The sequence below is a fragment of the Numida meleagris genome, chromosome Z (genome assembly GCF_002078875.1).
Source record: "Numida meleagris isolate 19003 breed g44 Domestic line chromosome Z, NumMel1.0, whole genome shotgun sequence".
Lineage (NCBI taxonomy): Eukaryota > Metazoa > Chordata > Aves > Galliformes > Numididae > Numida > Numida meleagris.
This window is the reverse complement of record NC_034438.1, coordinates 72,626,866-72,646,096: the sequence shown is the minus strand read 5'-3', so window position 1 is coordinate 72,646,096 and position 19,231 is coordinate 72,626,866. Positions and strand designations below refer to the sequence as shown.

The window sequence follows — 19,231 nt, the reverse complement described above, 5'->3', positions numbered from 1 at the left end:
GTTTTATTTTAATAGGAAAAGCTTTCAAAAGACATAGAGTATCTCATCAGTAAGGAAAGCCAAGTGAAAGCTCACATCTCACATCTGGGTCTCCTGCTGAAAGAAACAGAGGTAATTATGATTTCCTATTTGTGAAGGGGTGGTCCTTCAAGGGACACAACAAGGGCTGGAGCTGTTTCCAGCACAGTGTTTCACTGGCTAAATTGAGGGGTGGAGGGTTAATTTGAAACAATTTGTGTGAAAGTTGTGTTAGTCTTCTCACTTCTCCACAGTAAAACCATTCTGACAGTGTGGGAAATTTAGGCAACGTACAGGGGAAGGGGAAGTTTTGTTTTCTAGTGTAAATTTGAAATAAGGCTTATTTGATACTTTAATCAAAGATAGATGAGTTAGACTTAAAGCTCTCTGTATTAATGGAAATGCACAGCTTATGCTTTTTAATTATTTTGAGGATGTTGCAGTAAAGTCAGAATTAAGATCAAAAACTCTGCGTAGAAGAGACAGAGGTGGGGGTATTCTTTGCATGCAAGATGCAAAACTCTGACAGAAATTGCAGGAGCTCCTGGCCCTGCCCTCTCCAGGATGCAGACCATATCTGTGCTTGTATCTGAAGTAGTAGTTAAAGAGTGGTCCTGCTGCTCCGAGGGAGTTGGGTGTTGCGGCCTGACACTGAGCTACCCAGATAACATACAGAGGTCAGAAGGTTTAAGATCCCCTTAAGGTAAATTAAGATGAAGGAACACCAAACAATCAGTTAAATGTTTGTTTGGATCCCACTATGATACTTAGATTTATATATCTGTATCTTATTGGCTGTGAGCTACGATCATATGCCTTGCATTAACGACTCTTGGATCCAGCAGTATCCCAGTAGTCAGGGTTGTTTCTCCGGTGCTGAGCACACATGCCTGAACTAGCAGTCTCTTGACTTCCATGTGTTCACAGTCCCCCAACTAAAGAGGAGCTTATGTCACTGGTTGTGCAGTTCCACTGAGCATGTACAGTCCTTCAGAATGTCCCAGAAATGAGGCTGCAGTCTCAAGTGGCTGTCAGGCCCACTCTAATGTTGTGACTGAGATATGACCCTATACCCGCTCAAGTGCATTTTGAGGTTTAGAATACTCCATAAATTAGTCAGTGGTTTGGAGTGTCTTCAGGTGTCTTACTCTCCCCCTGCCCAAAAGACTGCTTGTTGAGTGTCCTTGATGTGCAGGCATAGTTGTTGAGATATCTCACTCTCCCACTAAGTTCTTCTGGTGTTGCTGAATAGGTCTTCATAGTCTCACAAGATAAGGAAATCCATCTGGAGAAGTGCTGTCTTGCCTTTGTAAGGTCCTCTCCTCCAACAGCTCCTTATCTCAATGGCCTCCTTTTACTCTTCTATCAAGTGTTTAGGACATTAACCCATTTGCTACTCAGACAGTGGGAAATCTCTTGAGCATGAAGACTTCAGACCGACCTGCTTTTATTGTGCTTTTCCATGAGCTGTTTAGGTAGGGAAATGTCCTGTGTAATTCAAGGCATAACCGGAGAAATATTTTCCTGCTCTTCATTCTCCGTGTTAAGATAGTAAATAATAGAAATACATACTAGCTTGGGTGCAGTGTTGCTTGTATTTTCAGTTCTTTAACAGTATAACAAAGCCTAAGTCTTGTCTTTCAAACGGATGACTAGATTGCTATTACAGTTTTTAAAATGTGTGTTTCCTTACACAGACACAGAGCTATGAAATTGGTTTAAAATGTGTTTTGTTCTTTCCTAGTGCAATGGGGAAAGAGCTAAAGAAGAGGCATCTCAGAGTTTTGAGAGATTAATTAATATTCTGGAGGAGAAGAAATCTGCAGCTCTTAGGGCAATTGAAGTGTCTAAGAATTTAAGGCTGGACAAATTGCAAAACCAAGCAGAAGAATATCAAGGTCTCCTGGAAAATAGTGGCCTTGTAGGATATGCTCAAGAAGTGCTTAAAGAAACTGATCAGTCCTGTTTTGTTCAAACAGCAAAACAACTTCTCGTCAGGTATCTCAGTTATCATCTGGGTTAGGTACAGGTTCTGTTGCGGGATGTCTGGGCAAGTAGGTTATCTTAACACTTGCTAGCAGTGTTCTGGGTGTAGTACCTTCTACTGCAGAACCTCCTAACCAATCCAGGTGCAGTTCAGAAGAGATTACTGTATTATAGTGCATGTTAAGAAATAGCACACCAAAGGGTGTCCTTCTACAGCATCTAGCCCTGCTTTGTAGAACTGCAGTGGAAGGGCAGTCCATCCAGCTCACTGACACATTCCTTTGCACGGTGATTATATCACCTATTTGCAAGTTAATCTAACAGGTCTCTTCCGGCTTTACACTTCTGATCTTAATAGTTGCTCTCCATTAGCACTTATATTTTGTCTTCTGAACAGAGTGCAAAAAGCTGTTAAAGATACTCTGCTATTTGAACTATTACCTAGTCACTATCCTTACCTTCATGTGCATAAGGATTTTAATCTTTGCATTTAGATTCTGTCTAGTGAGGAGAGTGAGACTTAGTAAGTACATGAAAGCAGAACTTTTTTTTAAAAGCAAAACCTAAAGCGTAACCACATTTATACATTCCCTTTTCTTTCATCTGCCATCCCTCTGCTCCTGTGCTTTCAGAATCCAAAAAGCTACTGAGTCTCTGAAGAGCTTCCGGCCAGCAGCTGAAAGTTCTTTTGAAGATTTTGTGGTGAACACAGCCAAGCAAGAAGAGATCCTTGATGGCTTGTCCTTCTTCTCCAATGGTAAATTGTGAGAACATCAAATCTTCCTTGAGTTACAGCTTCTCTAGAAAGGGTGAGAATTTATGCAGGGCTGCGTTGCAGATTTCAGTGAGGTACCCTGACTTGCACTGTTCCTTCTGCCATCATGTTCCACACAGCATTACCTATCAGCAGCAATGGCTTCAGCTTTGACAGGCAAGCTGAGATGTCAACTTCAGTACCAGTTTACACTGGCTTCCAAAATATTGCAGTTTAGTAACAGCTAAGTCTTACTGGAAGCTTGTTGTGTGCACAGAAAAGAGTGGGCATTTTTAATGTTTTATTGTTGTGTTTGTTTTTTTTTTCCAGCCACTTGCACAAATTCATAGCACAACCTTCAAATTAAAAACAGAAACAAGGGGATTCATTTGAGTGCAGGAACACAGGCATTGTCACGTGTACTCTTTATGCAAGTCATATTTTTTTCCATGCTGCTAAGCTACTGACCAAAGGCTGGTATAGATCACTCTAAAACAACGTATATCTAAACTTACGGATTTTTTCTTCTTAATCTCTGACCTTCCAGGTCTGGAAATACCAGAAATCAATGAGGAGCAATGCAGAATGTACAACAAAGCTGTGATCAGTTGGGAATCTCCTGGGAAGACAGACTCTGCTGATATGTATGTTCTTCAGTATCGTAAGCGTAATAGAGAAGAGGAGAGTGTGATGTGGCAAGAGGTTGAAGTTTACAGCAAGAGCGAAGTCATATCTGATCTTGATGATGACAGTAGCTACGCCTTTAGAGTTCGAGGATATAAAGGGTCCGTCTGTAGCTCTTGGAGCAAAGAAGTTATTTTGCGTACACCTCCTGCTCCAGGTACTGGGTTTTCTTATGTCCACCTGCGCTGGAAACTACCTACAGTTCCCAGACTTCTATCCCATTATTGATTGTATATATACGTATAGAAGCATGATAATAAACAGGTTAATTAACATATTGAGATTGTTAGCTTGCATGACAATCCTAATAGCTTTTCATAGTGAGAATTTCTAATACCAGTGTATGTTAAGACGCAGTTTATAAGCACAGAAAGCCAAAAAAATATTTAACTAACAGGACATTCTTGGAATATTATTTTTCAGTTCTTAGCTTTCTTTTTGATGACAAATGCGGGTACAACAGCGAACGTCTCCTGCTGAACCCAGAAAGAACCACTGTGGAAAGCAGGGCTGGATTTCCTTTACTACTAAGAGCTGAACGCATGCAGTTCGGATGCTACACAACCCTGAATTACATCATTGGTGACACTGGTATTGCCAAGGGGAAGCACTTCTGGGCTTTTCATGTGGAAGCCTATTCTTACCTGGTAAAAGTGGGAGTTGTTTCTAGCACCAAGATACAGAAATTTTTCCACAATACACACGATGTGACCAGCCCAAGGTAAATTCCAGGCATGTGCATGAAACATGTTTTATACAAGGAGATGGTTGGGTTTATTTTAATTTTTTTTTTTTAACAATTTAAAAGCAAATGTAGTCTCAGTTAATAAACATGAACCTAACCAGTGGAAAGTAGCTTGAAGCAATATGATATATGCAGGTTGTTCTATTCCTCTCTTGTTCCCTGCTTTCAGTAGAAAGCTGTTCTAATTACTCAGGGCCCCAAAATCTTTCTTCTTTGGAAAGAAATCCATCAGATGCAAGACTGAAGCAATTCTTTGTTGTCATTAGGAGGACTATTAGCATGCTGGATTCAGCAGCTGTTCAGAGGTACAACGTTCACAGTGTTATCAGTCTACCTGTGCAGCAGCTTGCATCATGGTGGATTCAGAGTTGCTTGCATATGGTTTTTGGATTGCTGCTGAGCACAAGTCAGAATACAGTGAGCAAACCAGCACAAAGGTTTCCAGTTCTTGATTACAGCTATAGTAAACTCAGATGTATCTAGAAATGGAAGACTGGGAAGGTATTGTCTGGAGACTGTAGCTTCACATCTAACAGATGGATTGGCTTCTTCCTACGCAATGTAATAAAACTGAAAAAATGCTCCTGTCTTGAGTTGCTTAGTAAGATGGAGCCTTTTTGCAAAGTGAGAAGTTGGATCCTGATTTCGAGATTCCTTTTTATCTTTAAACACAAGAACATCTGGGAGCCTTCAGCTCATGCATATCCAAGAAACAAACAAAAAAGAACCAAAATAAACCTCCCAAAACCAAAAGTGCATACTTGGGTAGGATTTGTCTGCATGACGATGATTCTTGTGCTTCCGTGGTCTGTCTTTATCTGGTGACAGTGTTCAGGGGAAAACACGTATATTGTGCACATTTAGCTAAAAATTTCTGCCAGCTACTACTCTGAGAAACAGAGGTTCATGGAAATTTCTAGGTAGAGCATGTTTTTATTTAAAACTTAAAATATTAATTATTGTGTCCTGAATTTTAAAGGCTGTGTAATATGGCAGTTGCATGGAAAACTCTTAGAACAAGAGTAATGTTAGATGTATTTATTGGTGTTGATTAATGTTATGTAAATAAATGTTAAACATATCCTGCCTGTAATGATAAATCATATTTGCGGAATTACCTCTCAAGTTACCTAATTTACCCGGTAGGTTCGTTAATCATTACCTAGCTTAAGTAGATTTAGATAAACCTGGAACTTAATTGCTCCTTAGCAAAACCTTCTGTTGTCAAGCCCTCATTAATGTTCAGCTCCTATCAGCTGTTTCAAGCAGTCCAAGTTCACTTATGAAATGTATCTTCCCTTCCAGCTCACGTGTATTTTTACCCCACAAGCTTTTGTTTTTTGTATAGTGTTACCTGTCTTACAGAAGTGTTTTCTCTAGTTCATATTGCAGACAGTGTTTCTGAATCTGACAAGAGCAAATGGTTGTTGTTTTTCTGCTCTAGATCCGAGCACGACAGTGGTCATGACAGTGGGAGTGAAGATGCCTGTTTGGATTCATCACAGCCTGTCACACTGGTCACTTTGGGCATGAAGAAGTTTTTCATCCCCAAGGCAGCTGCTGACCCGAAGGCAGCTGCTGACCCCAAGGACACAGCAAGTAGAGTCCTTCCCCTGCCCTCCTGCGTGGGGATCTGCCTCGACTGTGACAATGGCAAGGTGGGCTTTTACGATGCCAGCCACATGAAATGCCTGTACGAGTGCGAGGTGGAATGCTCAGGCATAATGTACCCAACATTTGCCTTAATGGGTGGTGCAGCAATTCATCTCGAGGAAGCCATCACAGCTAAGTACTTGGAATACCAAGATGACCTATAGGCTAGTGATCTCCTGTTGCTGTTCTGAAATAAAAAGTATGAGCAGAAGCATTTTACCTTAGTTTTCAGTCCTGATTAAGATACAGTATACCTAAGTGCTGCACACGAGCCTTTGGGTCATGCCTCTGTGTTGCTTTGTTTGTTTGTTCGTTTGTTTGTTTAAATGAACAGTCCAGACACTTCCAACAAAAGGAAATGTTCTTCCAGGAACTCTCCTGCCTTTCTTGTGATCTGTATGATGCTGATCTCCACAGACTTTCCTCCTAGGGAAGGTGGGGAGGAATTTTGACTAACAACCAAAATTACTCTTCAGGGATAGAAATCTGCCTTTTATATAACATAAATCCTTATATAGTCAGTTTTGAGTTTAACAAACCAAACTGACAGCATATGATTGCCATTATTCTTTGAAATATCTGTCTTAATGAATCTGCAGGATCAAAATTGCACTAATAGAATAAAAAGCAGTGAGAAATGAAAACTGCAGGTGAAACATTAGGCTGTATTTGGAAGGAGGAGGTTAAACTAGAAACTTTATTTCATGTAAGCGTAATGTAACTGTAGGCTGAAACTAGTTCTAATACCTGATGTATAGTTGATGGTATAACTCTAAGTTCCTGTAGTGTTCCAGGTTTTTAGTGTTGACATAAAATAAAGTGCAATTTGACCCTAAATGTCAGACTTCCGAGTCTGGTATCAGAACTTTTTGCATGTGTAAGTAGTAGTACCTGGTTTTAGGCAGAAGTAAATGAGTACTTGACATGACTAATAACATGCAAACTTTTAAAAATTCATGTATTTCTGTTAATACATGTTTTTCTAAGTTAATTTTTTAATCTGACAATGGCTTTTTAGTAAGAATGATAAAATGCACTGATTTAGTTTTAAGACCCAATTTCTGCCTTAAAAGGCGTCTCTGTTCAGATTTCTGTTCCTCTCGTGTTAAAAACAGTATCATGTGGTAGTGCTTGCATCTGTTTGGAAGAAATTTATGTGAACAGAAATCGAACATTTGAGTACTTCTGCTGTTAATTGTGTAAAAATAAGGATCTGAATTGAAGGACGTTTCTAAAATACACTCAATTCTTTATGAATTTGGGGATATAACGTTGCATCTTGATGAATGTGAAGTATGTTTACTAAGTACCTGTATATAGCTGTAGAGCAGTGAACTGTGACCTGAAAATTGCAGTACACTTAAATGAATGTAGGTCATAATGCAAAACCTTAGCTGAGCTTTGCTGTCTGAACTGTTGTACTGATGGGATTTGGAGTCTGCCCTACTAAGCCTCCATCCACTGATCACTGTAAGAGGAAACTGGCAGAAAAGGTGGCTGCTAAAAGGTGAGCATGACAACCACAGTCTCGAAGGTTATAGAGGAGATCATCTTGGTTGCAGTCACATGGCTTGTGTGGGACAACCAGGAGATCAGGCCTACCCAGCATGGGATCATGAAAGGCAGGTCCCACTTGACCAACCTAATCTTCTGTGACCGTGTGACCCACCCAGTGGGTGAGGGAAAGGCTGTGGATGTAGTCTACCCAGCCTTAATAAAGTCTTCGGCACTGTCTCCCACAGTATTCTCTTGGAGAATCTGGCAGCCCGTGGCTTGGACAGATGCACTCTTTGCTGGGTAAAGAACTGGCTGGAGGGCCAGGCCCAGGGGGTGGTGGTGAATGGAGTTAAATCCAGCTGGTGACCGGTCACGAGTGGTGTTCCCAAGGGGTTGTTATTGGGGCCAGTCCTGTTTGATACTTTTACTGATGATCTGCATGAAGGCATTGAGCACACTCTCAGTAAGTTTGAAGATGACACTAAGTCGGGAGGAAATGTTGATGTTCTTCATGGTAGGAAGGCCTTCAAGGTAGGACAGGCTGGATTGCTGGGCCAGGGCCAGTGGGATGAAGTTCAACAAGACCGAATGCCGGGTCCTGCACTTTGGCCACAACAAGCCCAGGCAACACTACAGGCTTGGTGCATAGTAACTGGAAGACTGTATGGAGGAAATGGATCTGGGGGTACTGATCAGTGCTTGGCTGAACACGAGCCAGCAGTGTGCCTATATGGTCAAGAAGGCCAGTGGCATCCTAGCTTGTATCAGAAATAGTGTTGCCAGTGGGAACAGAGAAGTGATCAACCCTCTGTACTCAGCTCTGGTGAGGCTGCACCTCGAGTGCTGTGTCCAGTGTTGGGCCCCTCACTGCAAGAAAGACACTGAGGCCCTGGAGCGTGTTCAGAGGAGGGCAGCAGAGCAGATGAGGGGTCTGGAGCACAGGCCTTATGAGGAGTGGCTGAGGGAGCTGGGGTTGTTCAGTCTGGAGAAGAAGAGGAGGCTCAGGGGATTCCTGAGCCCTCTACAACTACCTGAAAGGAGGCTGTGGCAAGGAGAGAGTTAGTCTTTTCTCCCATAGGATAGGACTCACGATAGGACTAGAGGGAATGGCCTCAAGTTGTGCCAAGGGACGTTCAGATGGGATATTAGAAAAAGATTATCTGAAAGGGTGGTCAAGCATTGGAACAGGCTGCATAGGGAAGAAGTTGAGTCACCGTCCCTGGAGGTGTTCAAGAAACATGTGGATGTGGTACTTAGTGACGTGGTTTAGTGGGCACCGCTGGTGATGGATTGACAGCTTGCCTTGATCTTAGAGGTCTTTTCCAACTTTTATGATTCTATGATTCTGTCATCTTATGAGATTGGCTCTCCAGCTGTGAAGGATGATGAAAGATCTGGAATTTGCTTCTTTCTGTAATCTTAAAACTTGCCTTTTTTGTCCATACCAGATATTAAACTGATTAGTACAAATTTTCTTCTGTAGAATTTTCCACATGATCCTAATGGTTAGCTCTGAACAAGCTGCATGCATACAAGGCTTTCCCATCCAATATATTATTTTACTTTTAGTATGATTGAGTCTCTTCTGCCATCTTACCTGGTCACTTGGTACTGAGGGCTTCCTGCAGCTCTGCAGTCTATCCTGGTCTTGATTGTTTTGAGTAATTTTGTCATAAATACAGTTGTGGTCCATTTTGGCTTGCTTTCTTTTCCAACTGTTGCAGCAGCTTAAGTCATAGTGAGACAGAGCAGTTTTGTCTCCACTGTTAAAAATGTACTGATCTTTCAATCTATTAGACAATTTTTTGTTATTCAGCCACTGAAAACCCTTACATTTTAGTATGCTCTGTTGGCTAGATGACAAGTGTTCTTTGTGCATGTGAACTCAAGTTATCAATCAGACTCAGAAGTCAAGATTCCCTTTTCTTTAGCTATGGCTTTTCCCAATGTGTAACTGTCATTCGTCCATTTATCTACCAAATCTAAAATCTGTTTAAAGCTACAGATTGAGAAATCCAACCCTACAATCTCTTATTCCCAGATCAAATTTCTTTCTACAGGTAAATATCTCATTTTTAATTCTTCTGTTTCAGAAGTTGTTCTAAATTACAGGTTTTACATCTCAGTTAGCACTCCATAGTACCACATTTGTATCTTTAGAAGCATCTGGACCAATATGACCAGGCTTTAATGTTTCATTACTTTATGAAAATAGTCATAAAATATGCACACCATCTTAAATGTGAAGATAGTCCCTTGGACTGACTTATCATTTAAAAATAAAAAAAGGAAAAAAAAGTAGTGGTTTAAGAATACAGAAGTAAGGGGGAAAGGATTCAGTTTTTTCCTACTGTATCTTTGCCTAGCATTCATTTAAGATATGCTCTGCTATGCAATTACTTATTCTACTGGACACAGGCTGATACTACTTTAAACATTTACCTGCCTTTTGGTATGTCAGTTTGTTTGTATCTCATTCAGCATTTTAAACTTGATGTGGCTTTTGGTGTAGAATACTTTGGATGTGTACATTGCAGTACTATATGGTGCTTGCTCCAGTTTGTTAAATAGAAGCTTACTGTCAGAGGCAAATGATTTTTTCCATCTCTGAGAGATACAGTTCAGTAGTACATGCCTAGACTGACACTTACTTTTCCAAAACAGTTTTCTTCCTATGAAACAGCACTTTATGATGTGGACTAAGCTAAGAATGGTGTGATATTGTGTGGATCTTCGTGCAATATAGCTGTCTGGCAACTGCTGTGTGATTTGCAAAGCTCCATTCAGGTGTGAATCATGTAGACCCTTCTTAAATATCTAAAGCTTTAACAAAAAGGCCTTATTTAAAAATGCTCTGAAATGTAAATGTGATGTCAGTTTTTTTTCTAAATAAAAGCTGAGAATACAGTAGCTTTGTCATTTGCATTATTACATCCCATCTCTGAAGTACGCCAGTTGAAGTAATGTTTTTTGTAATAGACGGAAACGGGTGAATTGGGGAAGAAAAGCACTGCTTGTGTGCATGTCTGTGAAAGGCTCGTGTCACACTGCTGAGGTAGCAGGAGTACTGAAAACAAAAGTCAGTATTCTACTGACTTAACCCAGCTTCCTGGTATGACGATTATCCTCAGTTATGTTGTTCTAAGGTATAAGTGACAGGTTTGTTCATTGCTTTAAGCTGACCAAAACTGACACAGTAAAGACAAGAAGGGTGGCTGAGGAATCTTGAAAAAAGACACGCGTTGAAGAATATTCTTGGAGTCACATCATTAAATGAATGCACAGTTTGCCTGCGTTTCCTGAAATGCTTGCCCTAGGTGGTAGACTTAGATGGTGCATGGTCTTCGGTTCAGCACTTACTCAGCAACAGCTTTCTGAAATCTGAAAAACCAACTACATCTGCATTAGAGAGAGAACTCCACTTTGCACTGGAGCCTCAAATTAGAAAGAAGGCACTTTGACTTGGCCTGAAGGATATTTTTAGCTCCTTGGCAAAATAATAAGGCTTTTTGTGTATTTATTGCCCAACTATAAATATTGCACTGGGTAAATTCAACTTCGTATGAAAGGGTCTGTTTGTTTTAGCTAGCCTGCCTGGTTTCACAGGCTTAGTCCTTACTCTTAACCCTTTTATTTCTCCTGCCCCCATTTCCCATATGACTGTTGTAAGGAAGAAATGGGTGGCTGAAATTGTTTAAGAGAATGTTTTTCTCTATTTTTTTCCTTTTCCTGCCTGTTCATTAAATTATGATCCTCTTTTTTTTTCCCCTCTCCATTGCAACCATACTGTCTTAGTTTGATTGCCGAGGTGAGCTGCTTCAGAGCTGTCCTGGCCAGAACCATAGCAGCTGAATGCGAGCCCCGGGGGGGGGTTCGATTGGTTCCTGTACGTGGGAAGATGGAGACAGCGCTTGTGTAGATGTGACCAGCTGAATGATTTACTCGGCCTTGTGGCTGACCTGAAGGAGGAGGTGGAGAGGCTGAGGAGCATTAGGGAGTGTGGGCGGGAGACTGGTGGTGCTGGTCCTCACCACCCCCGAGATCCAGGCAGCCAGCTGAGGCCCCGCATGAAGCACGTCGCACCTACCACCTTGCAAACAGGTAATAGGGGGAACCAGCAGGCAGGCAGTGTTCCTGCTGCGGTGATTCCCCTGTCCTCTCCTTCCCCTAACAACAGCGGTGATGAACTGGGGGCAGGGGGCAATGGCTAAAGGTCCCTGCTCGGCGATGCAGGTGCACCCACCCGGCGATTCCCCTGCCCCCCCCAGCTGCCCCTGCAGAACAGGTACAGTGCTCTGCGGAAACAGCTGGACAGTGGTGGAGATGATGGTTCTCCCCACTTGGAGGTGTCCCCAAAGCCCAGCAGGACTACCCCTAACATTAAAACCACCTCAGCAAAGAACAAAAGACAGGTCATTGTTGTTGGTGACTCAGTGCTGAAGGGAGCAGAAGGCCCAGTATGTAGACCAGACCCTCTACACAGGGAGGTCTGCCGCCTCCTGGGAGCCCAGGTTAAAGATGTAAGGAAGAAACTTCCTTCCCTAGTACGGCCCTCAGATTATTATCCTGTATTGTTGTTTCAGGTAGGCAGTGATGATGTAGGAAGAACTTCCCTAAGAACTGTGAAAAAGGACTTCGGAGCTTCAGGGCATCTGATCAAGGGTTTGGGAGCACAAGCTGTGTTCTCCTCTATCCCTCCAGTTATAGGGAATGATGAGGGACTAAGCACGATGGATCAGTGGATTAATACCTGGCTCCGAGCCTGGTGTGCCCGGCAGGGGTTTGGGTTTTTCGCCCTTGGTTCAATTTACATGAGACCAGGCCTGCTGGCAACCAATAGGAACAGCTTATCCCACTGGAGGAAAGGGGTTTTACGATGGGAATTGGGAAGGTTCAATGATAGAGCTTTAAACTAGGTATGGAGGGGGATGGGGGTGAAACCGGAGTCACTAGTAAGGAGCCTGTATGTAATGTGCTGGTGCTTGTGGGAGGGAGTTGTGCTAGTAAGATCCCACAGTCTTGTGCCTTGGTGAAGGAGGAGGACGACACACTTTTGTAGGAAGAATCCAAGGGTTGGTGTGAGGTTGGTGGCTACGGAAACACCTGAGTATTGTCAAGAGGGTATTAGGGCTTCTCTAACTCAAAAGGTGGCCCAGCTCAGGTGCATCTACACCAATACACACAGCATGGGTAACAAACAGGAAGAGCTAGAGGCCACTGTGCGGTCGGAAAAATATGATACAGTTGCCATCACGGAAACGTGGTGGAATGACACACACAGCTGGAGTGCTGCGATTGATGGCTACCAACATTTCAAAAGAGATAGGCAAGTCAGGAAAGGCGGTGGTGTAGCCCTCTGTGTAAAGAAAGAATGCGAATGTATGGAAATTAAAGATGGTGGTGATAGGGTTGAGAGCTTATGGGTTAGGATAAAAGCAAACGCCAATAGGACTGACATAATCGTGGGAGTCTGCTACAGGCCACCCAACCAGGACGAAGTGGTGGATAAGATACTTTATGGACAGTTGGGTGAGGTCTCGAGGTCTCTACCCCTTGTTCTCTGGGACTTCAACTTCCCAGATATCTGCTGGAATTCTAATACAGCAGAAAGGGAACAGTCTCGGAGGTTCGTAGAGTACGTTGGGAGACAGCTTCCTGACACAGCTGGTGAAGGAGCCAACAAGGGGAAGCAAAATCCTGGACCTGCTGTTTGTTAACAGAGCAGGCCTTGTGGGGGATGTGAAGGTTGGAGGCCATCTAGGGCAAAGCGATCACAAAATTAAATAGACATCTTGATCCTTGTTGAACCTCAGAGGGGAGTCAGCAGAACTGCCACCTTGGACTTCTGAAGGCAGACTTTGGCCTCTTTTGGACCATGGTTGAGAGAGTCCCTTGGGAGGCAGTCCTGGAGGGCACAGGAGCCCAGGACGGCTGGGAATACTTTAAGGAAGTTATTTTAAAGGTGCAGGAGCTGACCATCCCCAAGTCACAGAAAATGAGCCGTCAGGGAAGGAGACCAAAGCAAAAAGGGAAGCTTATGGTCTTTGGAAGAAGGGGCAAGCAGATTACGACAATTGCAAGTACAGTGAAGCTGTGCAGGGAGAAAGTTAGAAAAGCCACAGCCGAGCTAGAACTGAACTTGGCCACTAAGGTGAAGAACAACAATAAATATTTCTATAGATACATCAACAGTAAAAGGAGGGCTAGGGAGAATCTCCATCCCTTGTTGGATGCTGAGTGCCAGATGGTGACCAAGGATCAGGATAAGGCTGAGGTACTTCATGCCTTCTTTGCCTCAGTCTTTAATAGTAAGACCAGTTGCACCCTGGGCACACAGCCACTTGACAAGGCAAACACAGCATAATGCCAAGACAAGAAATACCATCAAACCCATTAAAGAACAAACACACGTTTGGCTCATGGTCCATGTTTCTGCAACCTGGAAAAGAATCCCTGAGGGTCCCATTCTGTGCGTACCTGTAACTGACTAAGGAGAATCTACAACTTTTGTATGCTCTGATATATTGGTTTTGAATGATCACTAAGGTTCATTCAACACATGCTTTTGGAGTGCTCACAACCATGCCTTCAGGCTAATAGAAAATCAGTGGCTGCATGACTGTGTAAAGTTGCACATCGGATAGAATTGGTAGGACTGGAAAAGTGTGCTAGGGAATCACTAGGGGCATTGCTTTCCTTAGCTGGCTAACATCCTAACTTAGTGAGCGTGGCTAAAGCTGGAGCGGTGCTGTTTCAGGCTACGTTTGGATCTGAGAGACAGGAAGAGGTGTGTCTAGCCCTGGGAGCACAGACGCAAGCAGTTCACCTGTGAGACTGGATCCTGGGTCCACCCCTCCCTAACCTCATGTAGCAGCCGGTGCTGGAGGGGAAACATCTCTGTTTGGAGCTTGTTTCCTTCTGGGAGTTTTCAGCCTGCCCTCACCTTCCAGACAGGGTAAGCTGTTCCTTTCTTACTACTGCCCTAGTGACTAATAGCTTCCAAAGCTCCTCCTAAAAAAACTGGTTGGAGGCAATTGCTTACCTCTTTGCCAGATACAGATGGGATGAGGGGAAGCAAGGCTGAGGTCCTGCAAGGACCTTCAGTCATCTCTAAATAGCCAGGGCTCCTGCAGCTCGTACCACGGAGTAATGGCAAGCGTTCAGGTCCTCTTCTAGGAGGAGGAAGAAGACTCTGATGAAGCAAACGTGTGTAAGGGTCACAATTGCTTTCTCAACCGTGACGCTGAGCGTGCCGCAAAAAGAAGAGATGCGTGCTGGGAACAGTGCCTCGATGTGGCAGCGACTCCTGCCGGTGCTGCCAGCACCATGCCCTGGGCTTGTGCTGCCAAAGCAGGGGCTGGGCAGGTACCTGAAAGCAGCAAAAGCATTCACGGAGCCCCAGGCCACGGCCTGGTCACGGTGTTTCCAGCAGAATGCTTGATGTGTTTCATTCTTTGTAAGTCCTTGAGCATTTGAAGTGTAAATTGGACTTTTCTAAGCAGAAACCCAGAAGGCCCAAACCTTAATTTGCTTGAGAAATAACTGAGGGAATTAGAAAGCAAACAAGATCTGCAAAAGCAGCATTTGATATACATTTGCGATCTGACCAACTGTGAAGTATGCCTGGGAACTCTACCAGACGCCGTTTTCCTGAGGAAATGTGATGAACGGCTCGCTGCTCTGCAGTCCGTCTCTGGCTGCACGCTGAAACCCTCGTTTGGATGAAACAGCGTGCGTTTTAATTCCACTGGTCAAAGACTGACCCCACGTCTATGCCTGCCTCCTTTCTGTCGGTCCTGCTTCTCTGTACTGGGAGCTCAAATCCTACCCGACCGGCACAATCCCAGAGATGTACTGAAATGAATTTCAGAAGATGTTTTTCTGTTTTGAAAGCCAAACCCGCTCAGAGCCCAGCTTTTCCTGAGGGACAAAACCTGTGTTAAGAAGGACGTATTTTTTCTAGAACGGACGTGAACATTAGATGTTGGTACATTTTCCAGATCGCAAGAAGGAAGGCCCAACAACAACCGTCATAAGAAAGCAGCCATTTTATTCAGATAGCGTAGGAAGAGGAGGGTTGTAAAGGCTTTATCTGGTGTGGGAGTCTGCCGCCTGGTAGGAGGACATCTTCCTGTCCGTGTTGGCCTTCATGAGCGCTGCCAGGCGGGAGAACCTCTGTCCGCCAGATGTGCTCTCCTGGCTGTAGAGGTGCTCCAGCAAGGAGAGGCATCTGCTCCTCTGCAGCAGCCAGGCTAGCTTCTTCCTCCTGCCACACAAGAGAAAGCGCTGGGCTCAGAGGCACGGCTGTGGAGCACCGAGCCAGACAGGGCAAGGGAAAGCAGGGCGGCGGGGCTGGACAGCTGCACTGCTGGAGGAAGGGAGCTGATGCCAGGGGGCGGCCGGGGTGAAGGGGGCAAAGGAAGAAGTGCCGCTGGGGGCAGCTGACCGCTACAGAGCGCGCGCTGGCCCTGCGGCACCAGAGGTGCATCCCTCAGCACAAGCTGCTTTTTACCCAGCGGTGTGCTTTCTTCCAGACAGCGCACGGGAGGCAGCATGGGGCCGCGCCATCCCTGGCTCTACCCACACATCACACCTTAATGGCTCGGCCCCGCTAAGGCTTGGGAGAGGGCTGAAGCCCAGGCGGGCCTGGGCCTGGGTGCGTGGGATCGGGTACAAAATGGCTCTTCCTCTCCCGTGTTGTCCCTTCTGCCGCTTACCGAGCCTCGTGCGGAAGGGAGGATGTTCTGCTTGTGGCCTGAGGAGCACGCTGCAACCCTTCCATCAGAGACTTGACAAAGGCCCCGGCGCGGGTCCGCGGGAACCGCCTTTCCAGCAGGCTCAGCGCCTGCCTGCTCATTTTCTTGGCCAGCTTCACGCGTCCCATGGTACTGCAGATCTGCACAGGAAGAGGGAGGCGTGCAGATGTAGAGGACTTGCCCAAGCCTCTCCTCCTGCAGAGACTGCAGAAATGCACCGGGGGCTGGCTATGGCAGGGACATCCCCTGCCAGCAGGGAAAGCATCAGGCTCCGTCCCTCAGGACACCCTTCCACTTTTCCCTGCCTCTTTACCTCTCCTCTGAGGCTGAAGAAGATGGCCTCGTCAAAGCGGTCTATGGCGTTTGCTTTCTTCTCTAGGGAGCGCCTCAGGACCTCCGCTTCCTTCAGCTTCACGAGGGCCTTGGAGCAAGCACACAGACAGCAGGTGAGCATCGGTGCAGAGCCCCTGGCCAGCCCCGTCCTTCCCTGTTGCCTCCTGCAGCATCTGCCGTAGGAGGGCCCGTGTTCCTCCCGGTCGTGCCTGCCCTGACACGATCCCATAGGCTCAGAGCACGGGCACCGAGGGAGCCCTCAGGCCTCCTCCCTGCTAATGCAGCTCGACTCACCATGTAGCTGTTGGAGACATGCAGGTAGGCAGCCGCACACTCCAGCAGGTAATAGAAGGCTTGGGAAGCGCTGCCCACTGCCATATAGTGGCGAGCCAGGGGCACAAGCACCGCTTCGGCGATGGCTTCGCACTGGCAGGAATGCTCGCCACCGTCCTCGGCCCGCACAGTTGTCTGGTCGTCCTCTGCCAGAAAGCCGTCTGGGGTGTAGGTCCTGGCCCTCCTCAGGTGCTCTCCAGCAAGCACCAAGGCCTCCCAGCTGCGCCAGTCATCCTTGTCAGCAGAGCTCTGGCAGCTGCCCTGCTCCTGGGGGCTGGAGACGCCAAAGCAGTGGGAGGGCACAAAGTCTCCTCCGTGGCACCTCTGGCATTTGTGTGCGTGCCTCTGCAGGAAGGCAGCACACTTGTGATGAATGTCGACTGTCTGCCTGGTGGGCCACAGCTCATAAGACGCCTCCCACAGCAGCGGGGCGCTGAAGGCCAGGATGCCAGACTGCTGCTGCGCGGTCTTCTTGCTCGCAGCGGGCCTCTCCACCCCTGCAAGGCAAAGAGTCCTGGACTCAGCCAAAGCTGGAGCCAGACCTCAAGGCCGCCCCAGCTCGGGCAAAGGCCACGCTTTGGTTGCGCGCTGCTGCTGTCGGAGCCCGGCCTGTGCTCCCAGCAGCGCCTGCAAGCACAGTGGCAGAGGCACTCCCAGCAGCCGCTGGGAATTTCCCTCTGCACAAAGCTGGGTGAGCAGGGCCCTTTGGATACACAGCGCTCCTGGGCCCATGCTGCAGCCACCGCTTACCGCTTCCTGCCTGCCCAGAGGTGGCCAGCCCCTCTGTAGCACCTCGCTTGTCTTCTGGCACCTCTGTGTTCTCCAGCCGCTTCAGGATCTTGTCTCCCACCAGCATGTCCAGCAAAGAATGCATCCGGGCCTTGGCACACGCAGGAAGGATGTGAGCCAGCTGCTGGGTGGTAAACACCGGCCCGATGATGGCCGCAAACTTCAGAACCGTCTGCTTCTGTCGATCGATCCGGTCCAGCTCAGCCAGCGCAATCTCTGCCAAGAAGAAGCAACATGTCTCTCTCTTGCCTGTCCCTGAGCCTGAGGTTGGAGAAGCTGGACAGTTTCACCACAGGAAATGGGGAAGACTTTGGCCTCCTGTCCTCAGGATGGCACCTGCTGGGCAACCAGAGCCCAGGGTTGTTATGTTCAAGATGGCTCCGCTCCTCTTGGAGTCACAGGCCTCAAGAGCCAGGGAAAGCAACAACACTCAGACAAACGCTCCCGGCCAGTGATGGGGAGGGCGTGATCCAGCAGGTCCTGCCATGCGACCTACTAGATCTGCACTGGGTTCATACCCAGAAGTGCACACAGAGGGCACAGAGTACCTCAGAGCTGGACTCAGGGCTCCCCCTCCCTTGGTGTGCAGCTCACTGGTTGGCTCAGAACTGGTTCGCTGCCCACAGGGGAAAACCACGGCCCGCAAGAGCACAGGGCTCTTCCTGGTTGGACTGGAGTCACCTTCTTGGCACAGCCTGGAGGCTGAGAGAGCGACTCTGCAGCACGCAGGTGCCCAGCCTCTCTCTCACCTGCACCCCAGGAAAGGGCCCCAGCACAGCCACAGACTGGACAAGCGACGCTCAGCCCCTCACCTTTCAAGGCCACTGGCAGTACGGGGATCTCCAGGCTCACGTCTGGTCTGACGGCACAGATCCTTTCGCTGTCATTCCCGGTACCCGAGCTCGAGGTGGCTGCGACAGCGGGTGATGCCTCGGCTGCAGAAGATGGGTAGAGCAGGGGGAGCATGAGTAAGGTGCCACAAGTCGTACCTGTCACAGTCACTTGTGCTGCCATGGCCAGAAAGCAGGCTGAGCCAGCTGATTCCCATAGCAAGCTTTCATTGCATAGCCTCCCCAGCTCTTGTGGCTTCAGACCAGATGCCCTTCAGGCAGAACTTCTGGGCTTCTCAGATGGAGGACGAATGTCCCGCAACAGAATGTGGTGGCATTGCTGCCTTCAACAGTGCTTCCTCCAGAGCCAGGGAAGTTGCCACTGATGATCCAGAAGGCAAAGCCCGTGCAGGCTGTCCCTAAGCAATGGCACCCTGCCTGGCATTGCTCTTGCAGTGGCATTCCCACTGTGCTCTTCCGTTCCCAGGGCCCCTGTGAGGGCCTGCGGTTTTGGAGCAGTTTCCTGCTCCCCCACACGGGCTTTGTTCTCACAGGAGCTGTGCTGGTGTTTTGCCAAGGGCACAGCAAGGTGCGCGGGAGCCCACAGCTCTGCCACAGCAAGTTCTGCCCTGCTGCAGGGTCAGACTCTGCCCAGAGTCACTGGGGAGACACAGGGCTCGGCTGTGCGGGAGAGGATGTGCCACAGCGAACCGCTGATCGGCAGCAAGGGTGCTTACCCATCAGGCTCTGCCAGGTGTCCTCTCCTCCTTTGTCCAGCCTCCCAGTGTGGAACAAGAGCATGTTGTTGGAACTCAGGTAGCGCAGCAGTTCCTCACAGTAGTACGGGATGCCA

General features: G+C 46.9%; 2 protein-coding genes across 4 annotated transcripts in view; one reads left to right on the top strand and one right to left on the bottom strand.

The window, feature by feature from the left end:
• Positions 1 to 6,051, top strand: part of TRIM36 (tripartite motif containing 36) — a 28,347-nt gene extending 22,296 nt beyond the window's left edge. For all 3 annotated transcript variants that reach the window (XM_021381136.1, XM_021381135.1, XM_021381134.1), the window contains exons 5-10: positions 16 to 111; positions 1,763 to 2,016; positions 2,637 to 2,761; positions 3,306 to 3,599; positions 3,866 to 4,163; positions 5,632 to 6,051. In XM_021381136.1, coding sequence (XP_021236811.1) covers positions 16 to 111; positions 1,763 to 2,016; positions 2,637 to 2,761; positions 3,306 to 3,599; positions 3,866 to 4,163; positions 5,632 to 6,004 — 1,440 coding nt within the window. In that variant the 3' untranslated portion in view covers positions 6,005 to 6,051. The remainder of the gene's footprint in view (positions 1 to 15; positions 112 to 1,762; positions 2,017 to 2,636; positions 2,762 to 3,305; positions 3,600 to 3,865; positions 4,164 to 5,631) is intronic.
• On the bottom strand, positions 15,368 to 19,225 carry LOC110390200 (adenylate cyclase type 10-like). The gene is made up of 7 exons (XM_021381424.1): positions 19,116 to 19,225; positions 18,361 to 18,483; positions 17,510 to 17,764; positions 16,721 to 17,256; positions 16,407 to 16,514; positions 16,055 to 16,233; positions 15,368 to 15,603 (listed from the first exon to the last, which is right to left on the bottom strand). Exons 1-7 carry the CDS (start codon positions 19,177 to 19,179, stop codon positions 15,426 to 15,428), a joined length of 1,443 nt encoding a protein of 480 aa, XP_021237099.1. The 5' UTR covers positions 19,180 to 19,225; the 3' UTR covers positions 15,368 to 15,425.